Genomic DNA, 19,541 nt, shown 5'->3' on the forward strand with positions numbered 1-19,541 from the left:
CAGAAGTGAATCTAGTAAGCAACATGACAGACTGATGGGTAGATTTTGGAGCTACCAAGCATATTTGCTGCACGAGAGGTGAATTTTCTTCATTCACTCCTGCTAGTGATGGAGAATGTCTGTTCATGGGCAATACTTCCTCCTCCAAAATCGAGGGAAAAGGAACTGTGACGCTTAGATTTACTTCTAGAAATATCCTTAATTTGAAGGGTGTCCTTTATGTACCTGATATTAGGAAAAATCTAGTATCTGGATCTATCTTAATAAAAAAGGGTTTTAAGATTGTATTTGAAAGTGGTCAAATTATATTGTCTAAGGGTGGTTCCTTTGTTGGGAAAGAGTATGCAGATGGGAGTCTATTTAAACTCAATATCTATGTGATTAACAATAAAGCATCTAACTTTTCTGTTTACTTGTTGGATTCTTATGATTTGTGGTATGCTAGACTTGGACACATTAATAAAACTTCTATTAAAAAATTAATGACTTTGGGAAAAATTTCCAAAATCGATAATTGTCCAAATTCAAAATGTGAAACGTGTGTTGAATCTAAATATTCTAGAAAACCATTTCCTCGTGTTGATAGGACTACTTCGGTCTTAAGTTTGATACATTTTGATTTATGTGACTTAAAAGGATATGCTACTCGTGGTGGAAATAAATATTTCTTAACTTTCATTGATGATTATTTTCGATATTGTTATATTTATCTACTTAAGAGTAAGGATGAAAGTTATTCAAAATTTATTTCCTATAAAATTGAAGTAGAAAATCAGCTAGACAAAACTATTAAAGTTTTAAGATCTGATAGGGGAGGAGAATATACAGGAGATTTTGATAAATTTTGTGTTGAGAATGATATTATTCATGAGACTACTCCACCTTATTCTCCACAATCTAATGGTGTAGCTGAAAGGAAAAATCGAACCCTTAAGGATATGATCATATCAATGCTAAGCTCTTCTGGATTACCTTTTAACATGTGGAGGGAAGCACTTCTTACGGCATGTTATATTCTTAACAGAATTCCTAGTAAGAAAAATAATAAGTCTCCTTATGAAATGTGGAAGGGTAGAACACCTTCATATAAATATCTTACAGTGTGGGGGTGTTTAGCTAAAACTTCTATTCCAACACCTAAGAGAACTAAACTTGGTCCGAAAATTGTTGATTGTGTTTTTATAGGCTATACTTTTCATAGTAATGCCTACAGATTTTTAGTCATTGACTCTAAAAATAATTTGATTGAAAAGAACACAATATTTGAAACTAGAGATACTGAATTTTTTGAAAATAGATTTCCGTTTAAAGAAAAGTCTGAAGGATCAAGCAGTTCTTTTAGTATTCCTCCTAGTGTTAGAGAGGAGACATCTGAATTAGAAGAAGCTGAAATTAGGAGAAGCAAAAGACCTAGGACCATTACTTCTTTGGGTCCTGACTTTATAACCTACTTAGTAGAGAATGATCCTAGTACTTTTGGCGAAGCTATGTTTTCACCAGATTCTATATTTTGGAAGGAAGCTGTAAATAGTGAATATGATTCAATTATGTCTAATAATACTTGGAAGTTAGTGGACTTACCTCAAGGATGTAAGACAATTGGGTGTAGATGGTTGTTTAAGAAAAAACTTAAACCTGATGGTTTAATTGATAAGTATAAAGCAAGACTTGTAGCTAAAGGCTATAAATAAAAGGAAGGAGTTCACTTCTTTGATACTTATTCACCCGTTACTAGGATTACCTCTATTAGGATGTTAATTGCAATTGCCTCACTGTATGATCTTATTATACATCAAATGGATGTCAAAACTGCATTTTTAAATGGAGACTTAGAAGAGGAGATTTATATGGATCAGCTTGAAGGATTTGTTGTAAAAGACATTGAGGATAAAGTATATAGACTTAAAAAATCCCTTTATGGCCTTAAACAAGCTCCTGAATAATGGTACGAAAAATTTGATATAGTTTTGACATTAAGTGGTTATGTGATAAATGAAGCAGATAAATGCATATATAGCAAATTTGAAAATAATTGTGGTGTGATAATTTGCTTATATGTTGATGATATGCTGATTATGGGAACTAGTTTAGACGTGGTTAATAAAACTAAGCAGTTTCTGAACAAGCACTTTGAAATGAAAGATTTGGGTATTGCTGATGTTATTCTAGGAATCAAAATAGTAAAACATTCAGAAGGAATTATTTTGACCCAATCACATTATGTAGAAAAGGTGCTTCAGAAGTTTAATCAATACAACTGTATTCCTGCTAAAACACCTTATGATGCAAGCCGTCATTTGAGAAAACATTCAGGTCCTAGTGTTTCCGCTTTAGAGTATGCTAAAGTAATTGGCAGTCTCATGTATCTCAAGAACTGTACAAGACCTGATATAGCATATGCTGTAGGTAGACTTAGCAGGTATACTAGTAATCCTAATAACGAACATTGTGATGCTCTTATTCGAGTCTTGAGGTATTTGAGATACACTCTAGACTGGGGAATACATTATACCAAATTCCTCGCTATACTTGAGGGATATTGTGATGCTAATTGGATTTCCGATACCAATGAAAGTAAATCTATAAGTGGATATGTATTTACATTAGCAGGCGAAGCTGTCTCCTGGAAATCCACTAAGCAAACCTGCATTGCTAGATTTACTATGGAATATGAGTTCATAACTTTAGATAAGGCAGGTTAGGATGCTGAATGGTTAAGGAATTTTCTTATGGATGTTCCTTTGTGGTCTAAACCATTTCCAACTATTTCAATACATTGTGACAGTCAAGTAGCTATCTCAAGAGCTCAAAATTCATCCTACAATGGAAAGTCTAAACATATTCGTAGGAGGCACAATACTGTGCGTCAGCTGTTTAAGGATGGGATTATTGCTATTGACTATGTGAAGTCAAGTGATAACATTGCCGACCCATTAACCAAAGGATTGGTTAGAGAGCTAATTCAACAAATATCGATGGGGATGGGGTTAAAGCCTATTATTTCTTAGATCACCTATAATGGAAACCCAACATTGTAATTGGAGATCCCATGGTCAAGGTTCAATGGGACAACAAAGTTATTGGAGTGGTCTGTGGGGGTACTACATTGGATTTATTCAAAACCCCTCCCTATGATGCGTAGTACCAACTGTATTGATTAGAGGATGAGCTAATACTCTTAATGCTTACTATAGCTGATATTCAGTGGGGTGTTTAAATACAGTGCACTCTTGATAGTAGCACGTATTTGAGTGTGGAAGTGGGGCCGCTTCCTATGAGAATTGAGGCGAATTCTCTAGAGCACTCAAAGAAATTGGGAAAGTTCACGACCGAAATGAACACAATCGCGAGAACTCAATGACTGTTTTAGAAATCATGTGTGTGTTCTATTGTCTCAGTTTGCAACTATAATTGTAGAGTTCAAGACATAGTTCACTCTACAGTTAGTAAACTCGATAGAATATACAAAGCCAAGGTTCAAGTCGATAGACACCTAAACCTGCATGATTTCTATCGTACTCCAGAGTAATATTTTCATTTATCTTATTTCTTTCATTTGGGGGATTGTTATACATTTGTGGTATAAATATAAAATGTGAAAGAAATAATCAAATTAGATAAAGTGCTAAAATGGTGGGAAATGTGACATTTGTGTGGGACGTCAGGAGTTCAAGTCACTCCCCACGTAGATATTAAAATGTCTTGATTGGGGTTTTGGGCTTCCTTGACTAAAATAAATATTTTTTTCTTTATTATTTAATGGGTAAAACTAGCCAATATTTTCTGACTGTTTGTTTTTGTAACAACCCACTAACAGCCATTAAAACACTCACTACTCAGTCATTAAAATTCTGCATTAATATGGTGAAGTCTGTTACTACCATCTTGCCTATATAAACCCATATCTCGTTTTGGGAAAAACACACACAAAAAGACAATAGAATAATCATCTTGCATCAACCCTATCCATATTCTGAATTTCTTATATTCGAATTTTTACATTTATTTTGGAGTACAATTAAGAGTTCTAAAAAATCATTCGTGATTGCTGCACAAGTGGTTTACGATTGTTGTATCCTAGGAGTGATTGTCCACGGAGGTTGCAGCAATTATTGACGGGCAATTTCACTTTAGGACATCGTGCTGTCACGAGACTCGATCGGACGATAAGTTTTATATTTCTGCATTATATTGTTCAGATCACTACTGCAAGTAATTAATTTTTTCCAACAAAACCATAATTTACAAGCACATAAATCTTAAAGTGCACAACTTTCAAACTCTTTAACCCGCCTCGGCAAAGTAACCGTCCTGCAACATTTGTGAGTCCAACTTCAAAGATGAAACAATATTAATTAGAGATTCAGCCCTTCTAGATTGTTCCGACATTAAACAGTTAGGGTCTATTTGATTGCGAAAATGAAATTTGGATGGAAAGAAAATGAATTTCAAGGAATTGAATTACCTAGAAATTATTTTCTAGGGAATTGTAAATTATTGTGTTTGATTGATGTAATTTTTCACGTGGAAAATGTTGAAGTAAAAGTGTTTTTTGGTGCTCGTTTAACTTTGTTTTATATGAAAATTATCAATTTAAGGGATATCCACTTTTACCATTGTTCCTAGAATTTGTTTCCATTGCCAACAAAAAAAAAGATCAAAAAATCATCTATATTTTGATATTCGTTTGATTTTATTTTACATGAAAATTGTCAATTTCAGGAATATTCTCTTTTACAATTGTTTCTAAAATTTGTTCTCATTGCCAACAATTAAAAAAAACGAAAAGCAAAAAAAAAAAAAGAAAAAGAAAAAAAGGTGGATAACCAAAAACCACCTCCTAAGAAAATAAAAGGTGAGAAAACACGCTTTAAGGTATTGTATCTAGAAATTCATGGAAAATCAATTTCTTGAAGATTTTTGTCAATCAAATAGGTTAAAAGTGAAAGTTGAAATTCGAATTTCAAGTTTCATGAAAAATTTCATGCAATTAAACAGGGCCTTGTTTGATTTTGATTCTTCGAGAAAGTCTTCTTTCAGAAATAAATTATTTTTCCATAAATTTTATTACTTTTTATCATATTTACAAAAAAAAAAAAAAAAAAGAGAAACATATTTCAAAAATCTTTTTCAAAAAAATTGTAAAAAATGCATCTCGTTTCTAAATTCGACCTATACGGTCCGACCCATTTAGCAACGTGGCACCTAGTGACCAATGTGTGCCTTATCAACAAGGGCAGTTTGATTTCTCCCTCCGAATCTAAGGGATAAACGTGTCGCCTACATATTGTTGCAGGAATTTATATATCATATTCTCACCATATTAATCCACTTTCTTTTGTCTCTCATAATCTCATTCTTGAAAATTAACAATTTGTTACAAATTAAACACTTTCAGAAACACACAGAAATGAAAAGCATTTATTTATAGCAAATACAAAATAGATCCAGTTACTGTATTTAATCCTACTCTCTTTGTATAGTAGTAATTGGAAAACAGAACCCTAAAAGTGATTCTCTGTAAGAACAATTCGCCGCCAGATTGATCTTTCCTTTTATAACTCGTAACCCTCTCTCTCATGACTCCCCTTCTTACAAACCCTCGTCCACCTCCCACTTCTTAGCTCACCTTCCTACTTCCTGTTGCTCTTTTTCTTGAAATTTATGGGGTAAAAAGGGTCCCTTTTCAAATTTGTTGGTTATCTTTGTTTATACTCGCTTAATTTATGGAAATAAGTTTCTGATCACATAGGTCTGATGGTTTCATTATCATCAAGAATTGAACTTTCTCGAATCTCGATCGTCAAAGATTAGATTTTTATGAGTTCAAAGCTTTGATCTTCAGGTTTTCTATATGGGTTTTGTCGGTTTTTTATTGTGAAAACTAATAGTGTTGGTGCGAAATCTTTTTAGGGTTTGCGGGCGTGGATGGAGTTAATTTAAGCTTTTTTTATCCTCTTGGAATTTGTGCATAATTTGTTGGTAAGTTCGTGGTGAAAAAAATGTTATCTGAATTGGGAAGCCGACCGATGCTTGGTAATAATGAAAATTCCTTTGGAGGTGACTTGGAGAAGGAGATTGGGTTTTTGCTTCGTGAACAGCGACGCCAAGAGGCGATTGATCGTGAAAAGGAGCTGAATTTGTATAGGAGTGGGTCAGCTCCACCTACTGTTGATGGTTCACTAAGTGCCGTTGGTGGGTTGTTTAAACATGGTGGTGTTGTTGGTGGCAGTAGTGGCAATAGCTCTGCCTTTGCTGAGTATGCAAGAAATAAGAGTGGTAATGGTTTCATGTCAGAGGAGGAGCTTAGGTCCGATCCTGCATATCTATCTTACTATTACGGGAATGTCAATCTGAATCCAAGGCTACCGCCTCCTCTGTTATCCAAGGAGGATTGGCGGTTTACACAGAGGTTCCAAGGCGGGAATTCGACGATTGGGGATAGGAGGAAGGTGAATAGGATTGATACTGATTGTGCTGGGGGATCCTTGTTTTCGATGCCTCCAGGATTCAATTCTAAGAACCAAGAGATTGAGAATGAGACAGAATGGGGTGTTGATGGATTAATTGGTTTGCCTGGATTAGGGCTGGGTAACAAACAGAAGAGCCTTGACGAAATATTTCAGGTGAATAACTTACATAAATTTGCCTTGTTTTCCTATATTTTCTGTAATCCTTTTCTTGGAGATGTTCTAACTCTTTGAGATTGTAAAATGCTACTCATACTCTTGTTTATCTGAATTTCACATGTGATTTTGTGCTTGCCATTTGACATTAATCTTTTATGTGTTTCCCGTCATTTATTGATCTGAATGTCCAAGTTTTCATTTTTATTAAAAATTATTCTTCGTATGCATGTGTAGAAGGGCTGTACACATGCACAACAATTGTTTCATAACTAAGCAATATGTTCTTTTCCTTGTAATCTGGTGTTCAAATATATATATATATTTGTTCTGTGAGTTGAATCAGCTTAGCTAATAATCAGTGGCGGAGCCAATATTTTCTATGCGGATTTAGGAAATAATAATCTTATACTTAGTGAATTGTTGTTCTTAGTATTAGTTTTTGAGTCACATAAGTCCTATTCTTTCAGTGTGAAAGAACTATGCCTTCTTTTTCTGTCAATGTGATGGTGTCAGTCCTCGCCATGAGAGCCCTAACTGCCGTGAAGTAAGACATGATTTCATGATTGTTCATAAGCTTATTCACTGATCAAACATAATAAGGCCTTGTTTGAGCTGCATTCTTTGGAAAAAAAAAATACATTCTTAAACAGTGATTTGACATCATTTTAATTACACATTTTCAATAAAATAATATTACACGCAAATCCAAAATTTTTCCTTATTTTTAACCACACATTTTCCATCAATCTTCTATTCCAAAATACTTTTTTTCAAAATAATGTGGCTCAAACAAACATTTAATAGATGAATGAAGATTTTCAAAATTAATTATCTTTGCATTTGAGGATGTGCCTGACAGCACAGTCGTAACACACTGTTATCATTTTTTTACTGGAAAAATCACATGATTCAACAAGCTTTGTTCACAGTTATATTCGTTATGATTTCCTGTCCTTTGATTAGTCTAGTTACCCTATTATTGCTCTGTGTAGACTTTCAATCCAACAAATTTTGTGCTAATTTATTCTGTGCTTAATGTTCGAGTTTTCATGCTTCCTTGGTTTAAATCTTTGAGTCCAGCTTGGTATAATCTAAGTAAGTGTTACACGTTCTTTTGCATATCAGGTATTGGTTTTGGAGTTAGGTCTTCAAACTTCCTGTTTGCGGAGACCCTAAATGCTGGGAGACTTGGACCCTTTCCAATGTGTTCCCTGGAATTCAAATAAATGTTCTTTTTTTTTTTAAAATTTTTGATTATATGTTATTCTCGTGCTATAGATTCTTTGTTCTATTTTGGATAGATGAAGAGTGATGAATTTTTTTAAATATAGTTCATGTTTGATTTTTCCCGCCTTTCCTTCTCCAGTCGCATCATGTTGACTCAAAGTTGCATCAATTGCAATTTTGATATCGTGTTTTAAACTTCCTCTGTATGTAAATGGAAATTATTTTCTCCAGCCCTCGTGATTCAGTTTGGTGCTTGGTGTGTGTTTGCAGGATGACTTTGCCCGTGCTGCTCCTGTATCTAGGCACCCTTCACGCCCAGCAAGCCGAAATGCTTTTGGTGAGAATGTAGATAACATTGGTTCAGCAGAGGCTGAGCTGGTTCATATGCGTCATAAATTGACATCTGCAGACCCTGTACGCTCTGCTTCAAATGTTCAGACCTCATCTGCTTCTCAACATGTTGGACCGCCCACATCATATTCTTATGCTGCTGCTTTGGGAGCTTCCTTGTCAAGAAGCTCCACTCCTGATCCTCAACACATTGCTCGGGCTCCTAGTCCTTGTCTTACACCCATTGGAGGAGGCAGGATAGGAAATTCTGAAAAAAGAAGCATTAATGGCCCTAATGCCTTAAATGACACTTCTACTCACATAAATGAGTCTACTGACCTGGTAACTGCTTTGTCAGGCATGGGTCTTTCAGCTAGTTCTATGGATGAGGAGAATAATTTACCGTCTCGAATTAAACAAGAAGTTGATGACCATGAGAATTTCTTCAATCTTCCAGGTGGTCAGAATAACCTGAAGCAGCATGCATACCTGAAGAAATCTGAATCTGGGCAATTCAATATGTCTTCTGTTCTTCAGCATGCAAAAATGATGCCTTCTGACGCTGGTGTAAGCAATGGCGATGGTTTGGATGTCAGCAACTCTTCTTTTCAAACTGAGCTGCACAAAACCAGTGCTTCTTCTAATAAAACATGGTGGTGTTGTTGGTGGCAGTAGTGGCAATAGCTCTGCCTTTGCTGAGTATGCAAGAAATAAGAGTGGTAATGGTTTCATGTCAGAGGAGGAGCTTAGGTCCGATCCTGCATATCTTAGATAACATTGGTTCAGCAGAGGCTGAGCTGGTTCATATGCGTCATAAATTGACATCTGCAGACCCTGTACGCTCTGCTTCAAATGTTCAGACCTCATCTGCTTCTCAACATGTTGGACCGCCCACATCATATTCTTATGCTGCTGCTTTGGGAGCTTCCTTGTCAAGAAGCTCCACTCCTGATCCTCAACACATTGCTCGGGCTCCTAGTCCTTGTCTTACACCCATTGGAGGAGGCAGGATAGGAAATTCTGAAAAAAGAAGCATTAATGGCCCTAATGCCTTAAATGACACTTCTACTCACATAAATGAGTCTACTGACCTGGTAACTGCTTTGTCAGGCATGGGTCTTTCAGCTGGTTCTATGGATGAGGAGAATAATTTACCGTCTCGAATTAAACAAGAAGTTGATGACCATGAGAATTTCTTCAATCTTCCAGGTGGTCAGAATAACCTGAAGCAGCATGCATACCTGAAGAAATCTGAATCTGGGCAATTCAATATGTCTTCTGTTCTTCAGCATGCAAAAATGATGCCTTCTGACGCTGGTGTAAGCAATGGCGATGGTTTGGATGTCAGCAACTCTTCTTTTCAAACTGAGCTGCACAAAACCAGTGCTTCTTCTAATAACTCTTTTGTGCATGGATCCTCTACCACAGCAGTTAATGGTCGGAGTGGCCTATTTTCTCAATATCAGCATCTGGATAGTCCAAATTCATCATTTTCGAATTATCGTTTGGGTGGCTACCCCATGAGTCCAATATCAGGTCAACTTGGTAATTCTAATTTGCCGCCTCTGTTTGAAAATGCTGCTGCTGCATCTGCTATGGCCATGCCGGGTATGGACTCTAGGATGTTGGGGGGATCAAATATGGGAGCTGCTGCCTTAGACCAGAACATGGGTCGAATGGGAAATCAGATGGCAGGGAGTGCACTGCAGGCGCCTTATGTGGACCCTTCAGAGTATGCTGTAGCACAGCTTGCAGCTCTTTACGATCCTTCTTTGGAGAGAAACTACATGGGTAATTCATACATGGACTTGCTTCAGAAAGCTTATCTTGGTACTCTGCTATCCCCTCATAAAATGCAGTATGGTGTTCCCTTAAGTGGCAAGACCAGTAGTTCTAGTCCTCATGGTTACTATGGAAATCCAGCATTCGGCATTGGGTTGTCATATCCTGGGAGCCCATTGGCTAGCCCTGTAATTCCAACCTCTCCTGGAGGACCTGGTAGCCCTATGAGGCATGGTGAGTTCAACATGAGATTCCCTGGTGGGATGAGAAACATAGCTGGTGGTGTCATGGGACCTTGGCATTTGGATAACCTGGACAATAGCTTCAGTTCTTCTCTGTTGGAAGAGTTTAAGAGCAATAAAACCAGGTGTTTTGAACTTTCAGAAATAACTGGTCATGTTGTTGAGTTCAGGTATGTATTACTTTTAAGTATGGACTTTTCAACCTAAGATAATTGAAATCTAACTTTTATTTTTTTATTCTTAACATCGCCAATCAGTGCTGATCAGTATGGAAGCCGGTTCATTCAACAAAAACTTGAAACTGCTACAGTAGAAGAAAAAAACATGGTTTTCTTGGAAATTTTTCCTCAAGCTCTTACTTTAATGACTGATGTGTTCGGCAATTATGTTATCCAGAAGGTATCCTAATATCTGGATGTTTATTAGTCAATATTTATGATTCTGCACATTTTTACTCATGCTTACATGATAAGCTTTCCAATTTTATTGGTTTATCTGATGCTGTTAACTAGGGTTCTTTCCAGTAATTTAACACAGTTGTCTATTTCGTGTCTTTTAGTTTTTTGAACATGGAATGGCATCTCAGAAGAGAGAATTGGCTGGCAAGCTTTTTGGACATGTTCTTACACTTAGCTTCCAAATGTATGGGTGTCGGGTGATACAGAAGGTGAAATTATTTTAGCATCTGAAATGCATTTATCGATGTTCTTACTGTTCTAATTCACGTATAAAGGCCCATCCTTAATACCGTGTACCAGCGTGTCTATATTCAATATATTCTGGTGATATTTTGATCATGCATCTTATTTCCAAATACTTGTTGAATATATGTTTTTTTTTTGGGCATATAATCAATTAACTTTGTTTCAATTTAGGCAATAGAAGTTGTTGATTTGGATCAAAAGATCAAGATGGTGGAAGAGCTTGATGGACATGTCATGCGCTGTGTGCGGGATCAAAATGGGAACCATGTCATCCAGAAATGCATCGAGTGTGTTCCGGAGGAGCATATTCAGTTTATTGTGTCAACATTCTTTGACCAAGTTGTGATTCTCTCCACTCATCCATACGGATGCCGGGTGATACAAGTTAAGAAAGTTGATTATTGTTTGGATTTTTAAGCATTAAACCTGCTTTTTATGGGATTAATTAACTTATTTACTGAGCATTTGTCAATTTGCAGAGAGTACTAGAGCACTGCGAGGACCCAACCACCCAGGACAAAGTAATGGAAGAGATTCTGGGGTCTGTAAGTATGTTGGCGCAGGATCAATACGGCAATTATGTCATTCAGGTTTGTAAGTTTTTTAAATATATAGTAAGGCCTAGTACCTGACATTCAAAATTGGGTTCTATTTAGGAGTTTGTATGGATGATTTTGATGTTAAATTTGTGTAACAAAATCTTCACTGTGAAATATTATTAAGTACTCGTGGTTGTTCCTCTAGCAATATGGTTTTGTTCTCTCGGTCTGTGTAGTTACCTCGTGAATTTTTGAGTTCTAGAACTCAAAAACAAAGATTCACAACAGAAATATCTCGAGTGATAAATGTTCTGATATTGTGTAGTTGACATTTATTACAAGTTTGAGTTGGACATCCATTTACTTCGCTTTGGTAAAAATTGGTCTTAAGAATATAAAGTGGACTACATTTCAGATGAGCAAACTTCAAGTTGATGTTTTATGTCAATTCAGCTGCTCCTTTAATTTAAGGAATTTAATTACGTGATAGTGTGATTATGGATATTTCTCCACTCCTCTCTACCTAGCATGTCAGCGTTGCTTGATCTGCATGTATTAAATAAGTTTTTTACTCTCCATTTCTGACCAATTGACCTAGCTTTAATTGACTATTCTGGTTTCCTTATCGTAGCACGTCCTGGAGCATGGAAAGCCACATGAGCGATCTGCTATAATTCAGGAATTAACTGGGAAGATAGTTCAAATGAGTCAGCAAAAGTTTGCTTCGAATGTAGTTGAAAAGTGCTTGACTTTTAGTGATTCAAATGAGCGCCAGCTCTTGGTGAATGAGATGCTTGGGACAACTGACGAGAATGAGCCTTTGCAGGTTCGTTGCAGCATTATTTACTTCCTGTGTTGGCGCGATATATCTAAAAATGGTTTGCTTCACATTTGTCTCTTCACTTCCAGATATTGTATTATGTTGAGTGGCTTTGAAGTTTTGTGTTCACTTCTGAGCTAGCTACAGAGTTTGGTTTGTACATTCATACCAGACCCTCTAATCTCCCACCCCCTGGGTGTCTGTACGATTTATTGAGTATCTAAATATGTGTCTAATGAGACCTGGAGAGTATTTGGCTTTCTAGTCATAAATTTGTCTCCCTCGACCTCATTTCGTCTTAGTAACTCAAGAAGTATTTACTATTGTGGTAAGTTTCACATAATTCTCCGTAAGTTTGAAATATTTTCACCTAAGGAAGCTTGGGAGTTCGTTCTTGTTACATGATTGTATTGAATGCCTCTCTCACTCTCACTCTCTCACTCTCAAAGGGTGTTTCCTTTAAAAAAAAAAAAAAACACACTGCGTCAATGTTTCAGTCTTGAGGGACTCTGAAGATAAAGGCCAGTCGATGTGTGTGTGTGTACACGTTTGTGCAGTAAGGGTTAACCATACATGAGAGTCCTTGGAGTTTCAATTTAACACTTATATTTTGTTGTTTCTTATGAATAAAATGTGTTGACATTGCAACTTCAGGGATTGAGAGAGTTCTTTTTTGAAGCTTTAGGGGTTGGGTGGTTGTATATGTGATTTATCCTCACAACAATACTTAAAAATTCAGGAACCTATAGCATGCCTAAGTCTTGGAGGGAGGGGGAGGAATTTGGAATAGAAATATCCGGGGAAAATTAAAATTATGCGGACATAAATCTTGAGTAATTTTGAATAGAAATATCATGGGATTTATAGTTCATAAAATGGACTTATCAAGAAAAAAAAAAATCATAAAATGGGCGTGAAGTCAACACTTCTAAATAACTACATAGTAATACATTTATGTCCAGAACTTGGAAGTAGATTGTTTTCCAACAGTTTCAAACACCAACCTTTCTTCATGAACATTCAATCCTATCTTGCCTACAGTGAATTTTGAAGTATACTCATAAATGTGGTTTGGCTGTTAGTCACAGATCTATGGCTCGATTTGAGGTCCAAATTCTATATTTTTCAGCTTGTGAGCACGGTTTGATTTTTCTGTGCCATATTTTTATCCATGCAATTGAACTTACTTTTTCTTCCTTTCAATATTTATCCTGCATACAGGCTATGATGAAAGATCAATTCGCGAATTATGTTGTACAGAAAGTACTCGAGACATGTAGTGATCAGCAGCGTGAACTGATACTGTCGAGAATAAAAGTTCATCTGAATGCACTGAAGAAGTACACATATGGGAAGCATATCGTAGCCCGTGTAGAGAAACTTGTTGCAGCTGGAGGTGAACTTTCCTTAGCTCTTACTTTTACATGTCAATCCATTTCTTAATAACCAAATTAGGCTGAAGACATTTATTACACTCATTGAGTACAATGTCCCGAACGTGCACTTAGTGTCTAGCCATTCAGATAACTGTTCTAACTGCTTGTTCCGATTTTTGCAGAAAGGAGAATTGCTGCCCAGTCTTCACATCCTTCTTAGATGCTTTAGGAAAGAAAGTTGTTGTACAGCTAACTGAGGCTAGTTTGAGCTGCCTCTTCCTCCTTCCCTCTGTCTTTCGTCTCTTTCTTTTGTACGTGGTGCTCTGCTCCTACCTTTCTTTCTGGAAGGTTTTGCAAATAAAGGTGTCGCCTGCATAAAAAAAACTAAAACTGTACACTGTATAGTTTTACGTTTATACATAGTCTAGTAAGCTGCGGCTCAGAGATCAAGGTTTCGCGATGCTTCACTACCAAGGAGTGACAAAGAGCGAGTTTTAAAGAGTGTAAAGTTGATAAAAGTGTGAGGTAGTATGTAGTTGCTACTTGACTGTACAAATGATGCGATGTGGAGAGTTGGTTATCTAGGTGAGGCCAAGGCTGTCGTGTATGCTATTTTCTTATTTAGCCGATACATTCAGTTCTTCATATTCTGGTTTCTTGGTTTGCTTTGGTTTTATTGCTTCTAGCATGCATCAGATTTCTTCGTTTGCTTTACTACCCCGAATGAATTGAAAATCCATGACTCCAATTGCTATGGAAATACCGGGCGGCCCGAGAGGCTGTGGTTTACCCTACGGTGAATGTCAGCATTTCGAGTCCACTTATCTCCAAGTGATAAAAAAGGGGTAAAAGACCACTCAATAAATGAAATTCATTAAACAATAGGCTTTGGGTACGAAATTTGTAGCTATACCTGCATATGATGATGCTGTAGAGTGTACATTTCGACAAGTTAGGCCACAAATAGTTGTTAACGATCTTGTTGCGTCAGAGTAAGCGAGTTTGCTATGCATGTATAAGAATTTTTGTTTGCCGCATCATCCACCGTGACACTATTTCTCGCTGCGGTTGATGAAATGACAAGTTATAACATTGTAGTAAGTTGAGTGGACATGACAAATAATAATTAGGTGGAATTAATAACGTAAGATTTGATTGTCGATTAAGTAAGTTCTATCTATTTGGGAGATGATATGTGGCGCAATATGAAATCTTAAATTATATTTAATGGTGAAATATGATGACCGACTTTACGAAACACTAAGGGGAAAGTGATTAAACCAAATGCCTGGTTGTTAGGCACAAGGGTCACGCATGATTGGCCGATAATTAAGTAGTCTTACGTTACGTGCACTACATATGAAACTCTCTTAAAATTTTCAAAATAAATAATTTAACTAATACAAACAATTGACCATTTATTAAAGTTTTTTATATGGATTAGACTGTCTTTTTACCCTTCAATCACTAATAACGTGCAGTGCACATGACGAAAATAACAGCCAAACTTGATAGTTGTACTAATTTATGAAACATTGAAGATGAACTTTGACGAAATAAAATATAATAACATTTTTTGCTACTTTGTTCAAAGTCGGGATGAAATGCACTAAAATTCTATAGTTTTATTATCTTCCAAAAAAAAAAAAAAAATTGTAAGTATATTCCGAATATTGAATGATTAAAATTGATAAAATTTATAAATTCCATAAAATGTGTGGTGAAGAATGAGTTTGAGAAAATATGAAGGCCAAATAAGGACCTAATTAGTAACTTTTTTTGCACCATCAAAACTAGTAATTTGTATGGTCTAAACAGCCCGTAGGGTATGTTCGGTCAAACATAGTTTTTATTTGATGTACTAAGATACACGACGTACTATTCTTCAAGGACTACAAACAAATATTTTACTTTTAAGAGTGGTAAAAGAGTAAATTGCAGAAAAAGCAGCTGGGCGGCGAGTAAGAATTTAGAAGAAGATACGAGATAAAGATATTGAGAGATCAAAAATATCTTGGTAAAGCATCCACGCTGGCAACCTTTCTGGAATCATTTTTGCACTTTTTCATATCTTTTATTTATTTATTTTCTTCAAAATAACACCTCATTTCTTGAGTCCTCTTTCAATTCACACAATTCGATTTCTTCAATTTTCAGAAAATTAGTGTTCCATGGGGGATGAAGTTAAAATTGACGGAGGTGAGGATAGGGTGACGGAGTGGGAGGCCGGCCTGCCGACCGTCGATGATCTGACGCCGTTGTCCCAGGCACTGATCCCGCCGGAGCTGGCATCGGCTTTCAAAATCTCGCCAGAGCCTACCCGGACTTTTATCGATGTCAACCGTGCTTCTAAGAACACTATCTCGTCCCTCTGCGGACGCGTTTCCCAGCCTTCCTCCAACTTCAAGCCGTTTTTGAACAATCAAAATCATCAGAGTGAGCCCTCCGCGCAGAATCACATGATGGAGGAGACGGAGATGGACGACCCGGACCCGACACAGGAAGGATCCGACCCGAAGAAATTCAGGAGGATGGAGCCCGAGGAGGTTGACTCTGTTACTCAGACCGCCGCCACCGATAACGGTACGGATGACCAGTCAGCGGCGGCGAAGACTCTGAAGAGGCCGAGGCTTGTGTGGACCCCGCAACTCCACAAGCGTTTTGTGGATGTTGTGGCGCACTTGGGATTGAAGAACGCGGTGCCGAAGACGATTATGCAGCTCATGAACGTAGAGGGACTGACTCGGGAAAACGTGGCTAGTCATTTGCAGAAGTATAGACTGTACGTCAAGAGGATGCAGGGGTTATCGAATGAGGGACCCTCCGCGTCGGATCATTTGTTCGCGTCTACACCAGTGCCACCCCAGAGCTTTAATGATTCTTCTAGTTGCAGTGGCCATGGGAATCTGGCTGCAAATGGGAATCGCGGTGGTGGGAACAGAGAGAATCATGTGGGGATGCCTATTCCGATGCCATATCCACCTCCACAGCAACTTATGCCCATGCCAATGATGGTAATGGCCGCACACGGGCATGTAGGAATGCAAGGAAATATGAATTCCCCTGCTGGAATCAATGGTTACGAGGCTCATTCTCATCACAGTCATTATCCCCAGCAGTATAGTAGTATGATGCAGCAACAGAGGGACTGGTCTGGGAATAAGTACAATGGTTACCTGCACCATGCTAATCCAAATGATAAATAAATCTTTGCCTAGTCCAAATTGGATAGTGGAAAAAGAGGTGAGCAATTTTCATACTAATAGCTTTGGTTGTGTACCATAAATGTGTCGGTTATAATAGTGATTGTTTGTGATTTTACTTTGCTGATATTGAATTGGTAATACAGGGACTGGTACTGGATTCAATACATTGGAAATGTGACTAGATGAACTACAGCTAGTATTTTTTTATCAGAAATTACTGGTTTCTGATTTGCAGCTCTAGATGAATAAATAGTTGAATTATCTAATATAATTCTTTTGCAAATGTTTAGAATTACCAAGAGAGACTGATGCCATTCAATTGAAAGATTCAAGCCTTATTATTTAATATTTAGACTAGTAGTGAAAAGATTGTACGAGACAATTGTCTATTTTGTCAAAGTAGATAAATTCCTATCACCAGAGCATGAAAGAGGAAATAGGAAGGATTAAAACCTGGCAAATAGACATAACAGGTTTCTGTTGTCGAGTTATGCAGTGGTTGATGCAATTGATCTTGATTATTTTGTCTTCTTTTCTTGTTGTGGTGTATATGTGTACCGTTAAATTCATGAAACCGATTGAACTTTTGAAATACATGTCATTGCTTGATTTTTGATGTGTGGGATTTTTTCCCCTCATTTAGAATGTGCTCTACTCTATTGACAAACATGTACCTCTCTCTTATGGTATGAAATTTTGTTATGAGGGCCACCTTTTAAAATTTATTTAATTAGCCACGGTGTGATTTGTTTTGAAAACCAATCTTGGTTAACATCTATGATCTACTTTTGTCTGCATGATAAATTAGATTCCATTGGATGTTAGATACATTTAGGCAAGCTGAAACTTTCTTCACTTTCCTTGTTCTTTTTATAACTTCTCTTTAAACTTTAAAGTTAAATTGTATATAGCAAAGTCCACTCCAGATAGGGGATACTTCTATTTGATTAATCTGTTATTGCTCTTTCATTACAGTGGTGCTAACTTTGAAGCCTGGATATTATTCCTTATTTTGTTGGAAAGTAAGACAAGAGAAAACTCTGTATATCACTTTCATCAGGAACAATGACGTACAATTTGGAGTCACTGTTTATCATTTAGGGCTTTGTTTTGTCGTCGCATCAATTTGCTATATTTTCAAGTATATAGTGGTAGAAGCACTAGTTTCTGGTTCAGGGTATAATCATCTGCTAAATTGCTATGACTTTTCAAGGTATACTGTTTTTGCTTTTGACCTCTCCGTTTCTTAACACTTATTCCATGATTATAAAAATTGGCATTACTTTTCAAGAAGCCTCTTGTTTTGTGAGATCATGGACACGATCCAGATTCAAGACACATGGTGCAATCCGTAATATAATAAATATCCACTCATATTAATAGAGATCAATCAGTTGATGAGTGGAAAAAATTTCGATGTCCGAGAGTTCCAACTCTTGGTTTTTTGGAACTCTGTAGGATTTCGATTTACTTCCTAAGTAAGAAACAGACATTTAGGTACTGTTAGCTTATGAAATGAAGTAGTTCTTTACTTTGCATTCTTTCCTGGGTTTAATAATTCAAAAAAGGTGCACAACAAAGTCAAACTTATCCATCTTTTGATGCAAGCATCTTACCCCACAGGCTACAAAAGTATTGGGATTTTATCATGTGAACTGTGAAGTCTCTACGTTGAATTTCAGATGCCTTTGTACATAAATGTTCAGAGTCTATATAAAACCTGAATGTAACTTAAAGATCATGAGTGATGTAAGTGTAACTATATGAAAAGGTGGTTATTGTCAGAAATTGAACATTTTGCTATTTTGAGATCTTCTATAGATGCAAATCTGAATATCTTCCTTACGGAACTGCTTTTTTTTTCGTTTTTTTGTCTAATCTTCTAGCACAGTTTCAGATTTACCAAGCTATTAACCCCCGAACCACAACTACTAAGAAGCTCGATTTGCAGCTCTTGATCTGTCGGGTGTTCCCGGAGACTGGTATTGAAGACACATTGAGTTATCCGAACAGAAATATTTGAGATTGTACCTGAGTTGGATACCTAATAGATTACAAGGTATTAAAGTGGAAACTTCTCCTTAAATAAATCCCACCTACTTGCTGTCAGTTGCTACTATATATTTAACCTGTACGTTTATATAGTGATGAAATGTATTGTTATAAAAATTACTCTCCTCAGACGTATACAAGCTATCCCTCTTTAAGATCCCGTTATTGCTTCTTTGTATTATGCATCGGGCCACTATTTTATTGAGAAAAACCGAATCACTATAGTGATTCCTGACTACTAGTTGTTAATTGCTCTTTGTATTACGTGTCTCACCCCTAATTAATTGAGAATAAGACTTGACATGTTTTCATGTTGGCTGTTGGTGTTTCTTGTCTTATATATAATTGCTATTTTTTGCATACTGCATACATTTCTGGCACCTTATATTTGTTCTTTAATTACTCAGTTATAGCTACCATAGGGGTCGATTTTTGATGCATGGAGTTGATTAATTACATGTTTTTATTTAACTCGGTTATAGCTACTTAGTTATAACCCCCACTTTGTGTGGCTTATAAGAAAGTTCCATAAGCTCTATATAAACATGCTCAATAACTATCTAGTTTCAATGTGGATGCTTCTATTGATTCAAATAAAACATATTCATCTTCAAGAGTATGTCGGTTTTTAGTT

General features: G+C 36.6%; 2 protein-coding genes across 9 annotated transcripts; both read left to right on the forward strand.

Moving 5' to 3' along the window:
* The first annotated feature begins 5,362 nt into the window (after positions 1–5,362).
* On the forward strand, positions 5,363–14,312 carry LOC111393535 (pumilio homolog 2-like). 3 transcript variants are annotated; one of them, XM_023019106.1, is made up of 10 exons: positions 5,363–6,626; positions 8,127–8,562; positions 9,312–10,380; positions 10,468–10,609; positions 10,770–10,877; positions 11,086–11,298; positions 11,394–11,504; positions 12,085–12,279; positions 13,495–13,669; positions 13,832–14,312. In XM_023019106.1, exons 1-10 carry the CDS (start codon positions 6,003–6,005, stop codon positions 13,867–13,869), a joined length of 3,111 nt encoding a protein of 1,036 aa, XP_022874874.1. In that variant the 5' UTR covers positions 5,363–6,002; the 3' UTR covers positions 13,870–14,312. The 3 variants fall into 3 exon arrangements, with proteins under 3 accessions (XP_022874874.1, XP_022874873.1, XP_022874872.1); XM_023019105.1 differs by having other exon boundaries at positions 5,364–6,626; positions 8,127–8,225; positions 8,978–10,380; XM_023019104.1 differs by having other exon boundaries at positions 5,364–6,626; positions 8,127–8,210; positions 8,963–10,380.
* Positions 14,313–15,684: 1,372 nt separating this feature from the next.
* LOC111393537 (transcription factor PCL1-like) lies at positions 15,685–19,218 on the forward strand. 6 transcript variants are annotated; one of them, XM_023019107.1, is made up of 2 exons: positions 15,685–16,892; positions 17,831–19,218. In XM_023019107.1, the coding sequence occupies exon 1, from the start codon at positions 15,821–15,823 to the stop codon at positions 16,853–16,855; it is 1,035 nt and encodes a 344-aa protein (XP_022874875.1). In that variant the 5' UTR covers positions 15,685–15,820; the 3' UTR covers positions 16,856–16,892; positions 17,831–19,218. The 6 variants fall into 6 exon arrangements, with proteins under 6 accessions (XP_022874875.1, XP_022874878.1, XP_022874879.1 ...); XM_023019110.1 differs by having other exon boundaries at positions 18,742–19,218; XM_023019111.1 differs by having other exon boundaries at positions 18,753–19,218.
* Positions 19,219–19,541: the final 323 nt, after the last annotated feature.

The sequence above is a fragment of the Olea europaea genome, chromosome 4 (genome assembly GCF_002742605.1).
Source record: "Olea europaea var. sylvestris chromosome 4, O_europaea_v1, whole genome shotgun sequence".
NCBI lineage: Eukaryota > Viridiplantae > Streptophyta > Magnoliopsida > Lamiales > Oleaceae > Olea > Olea europaea.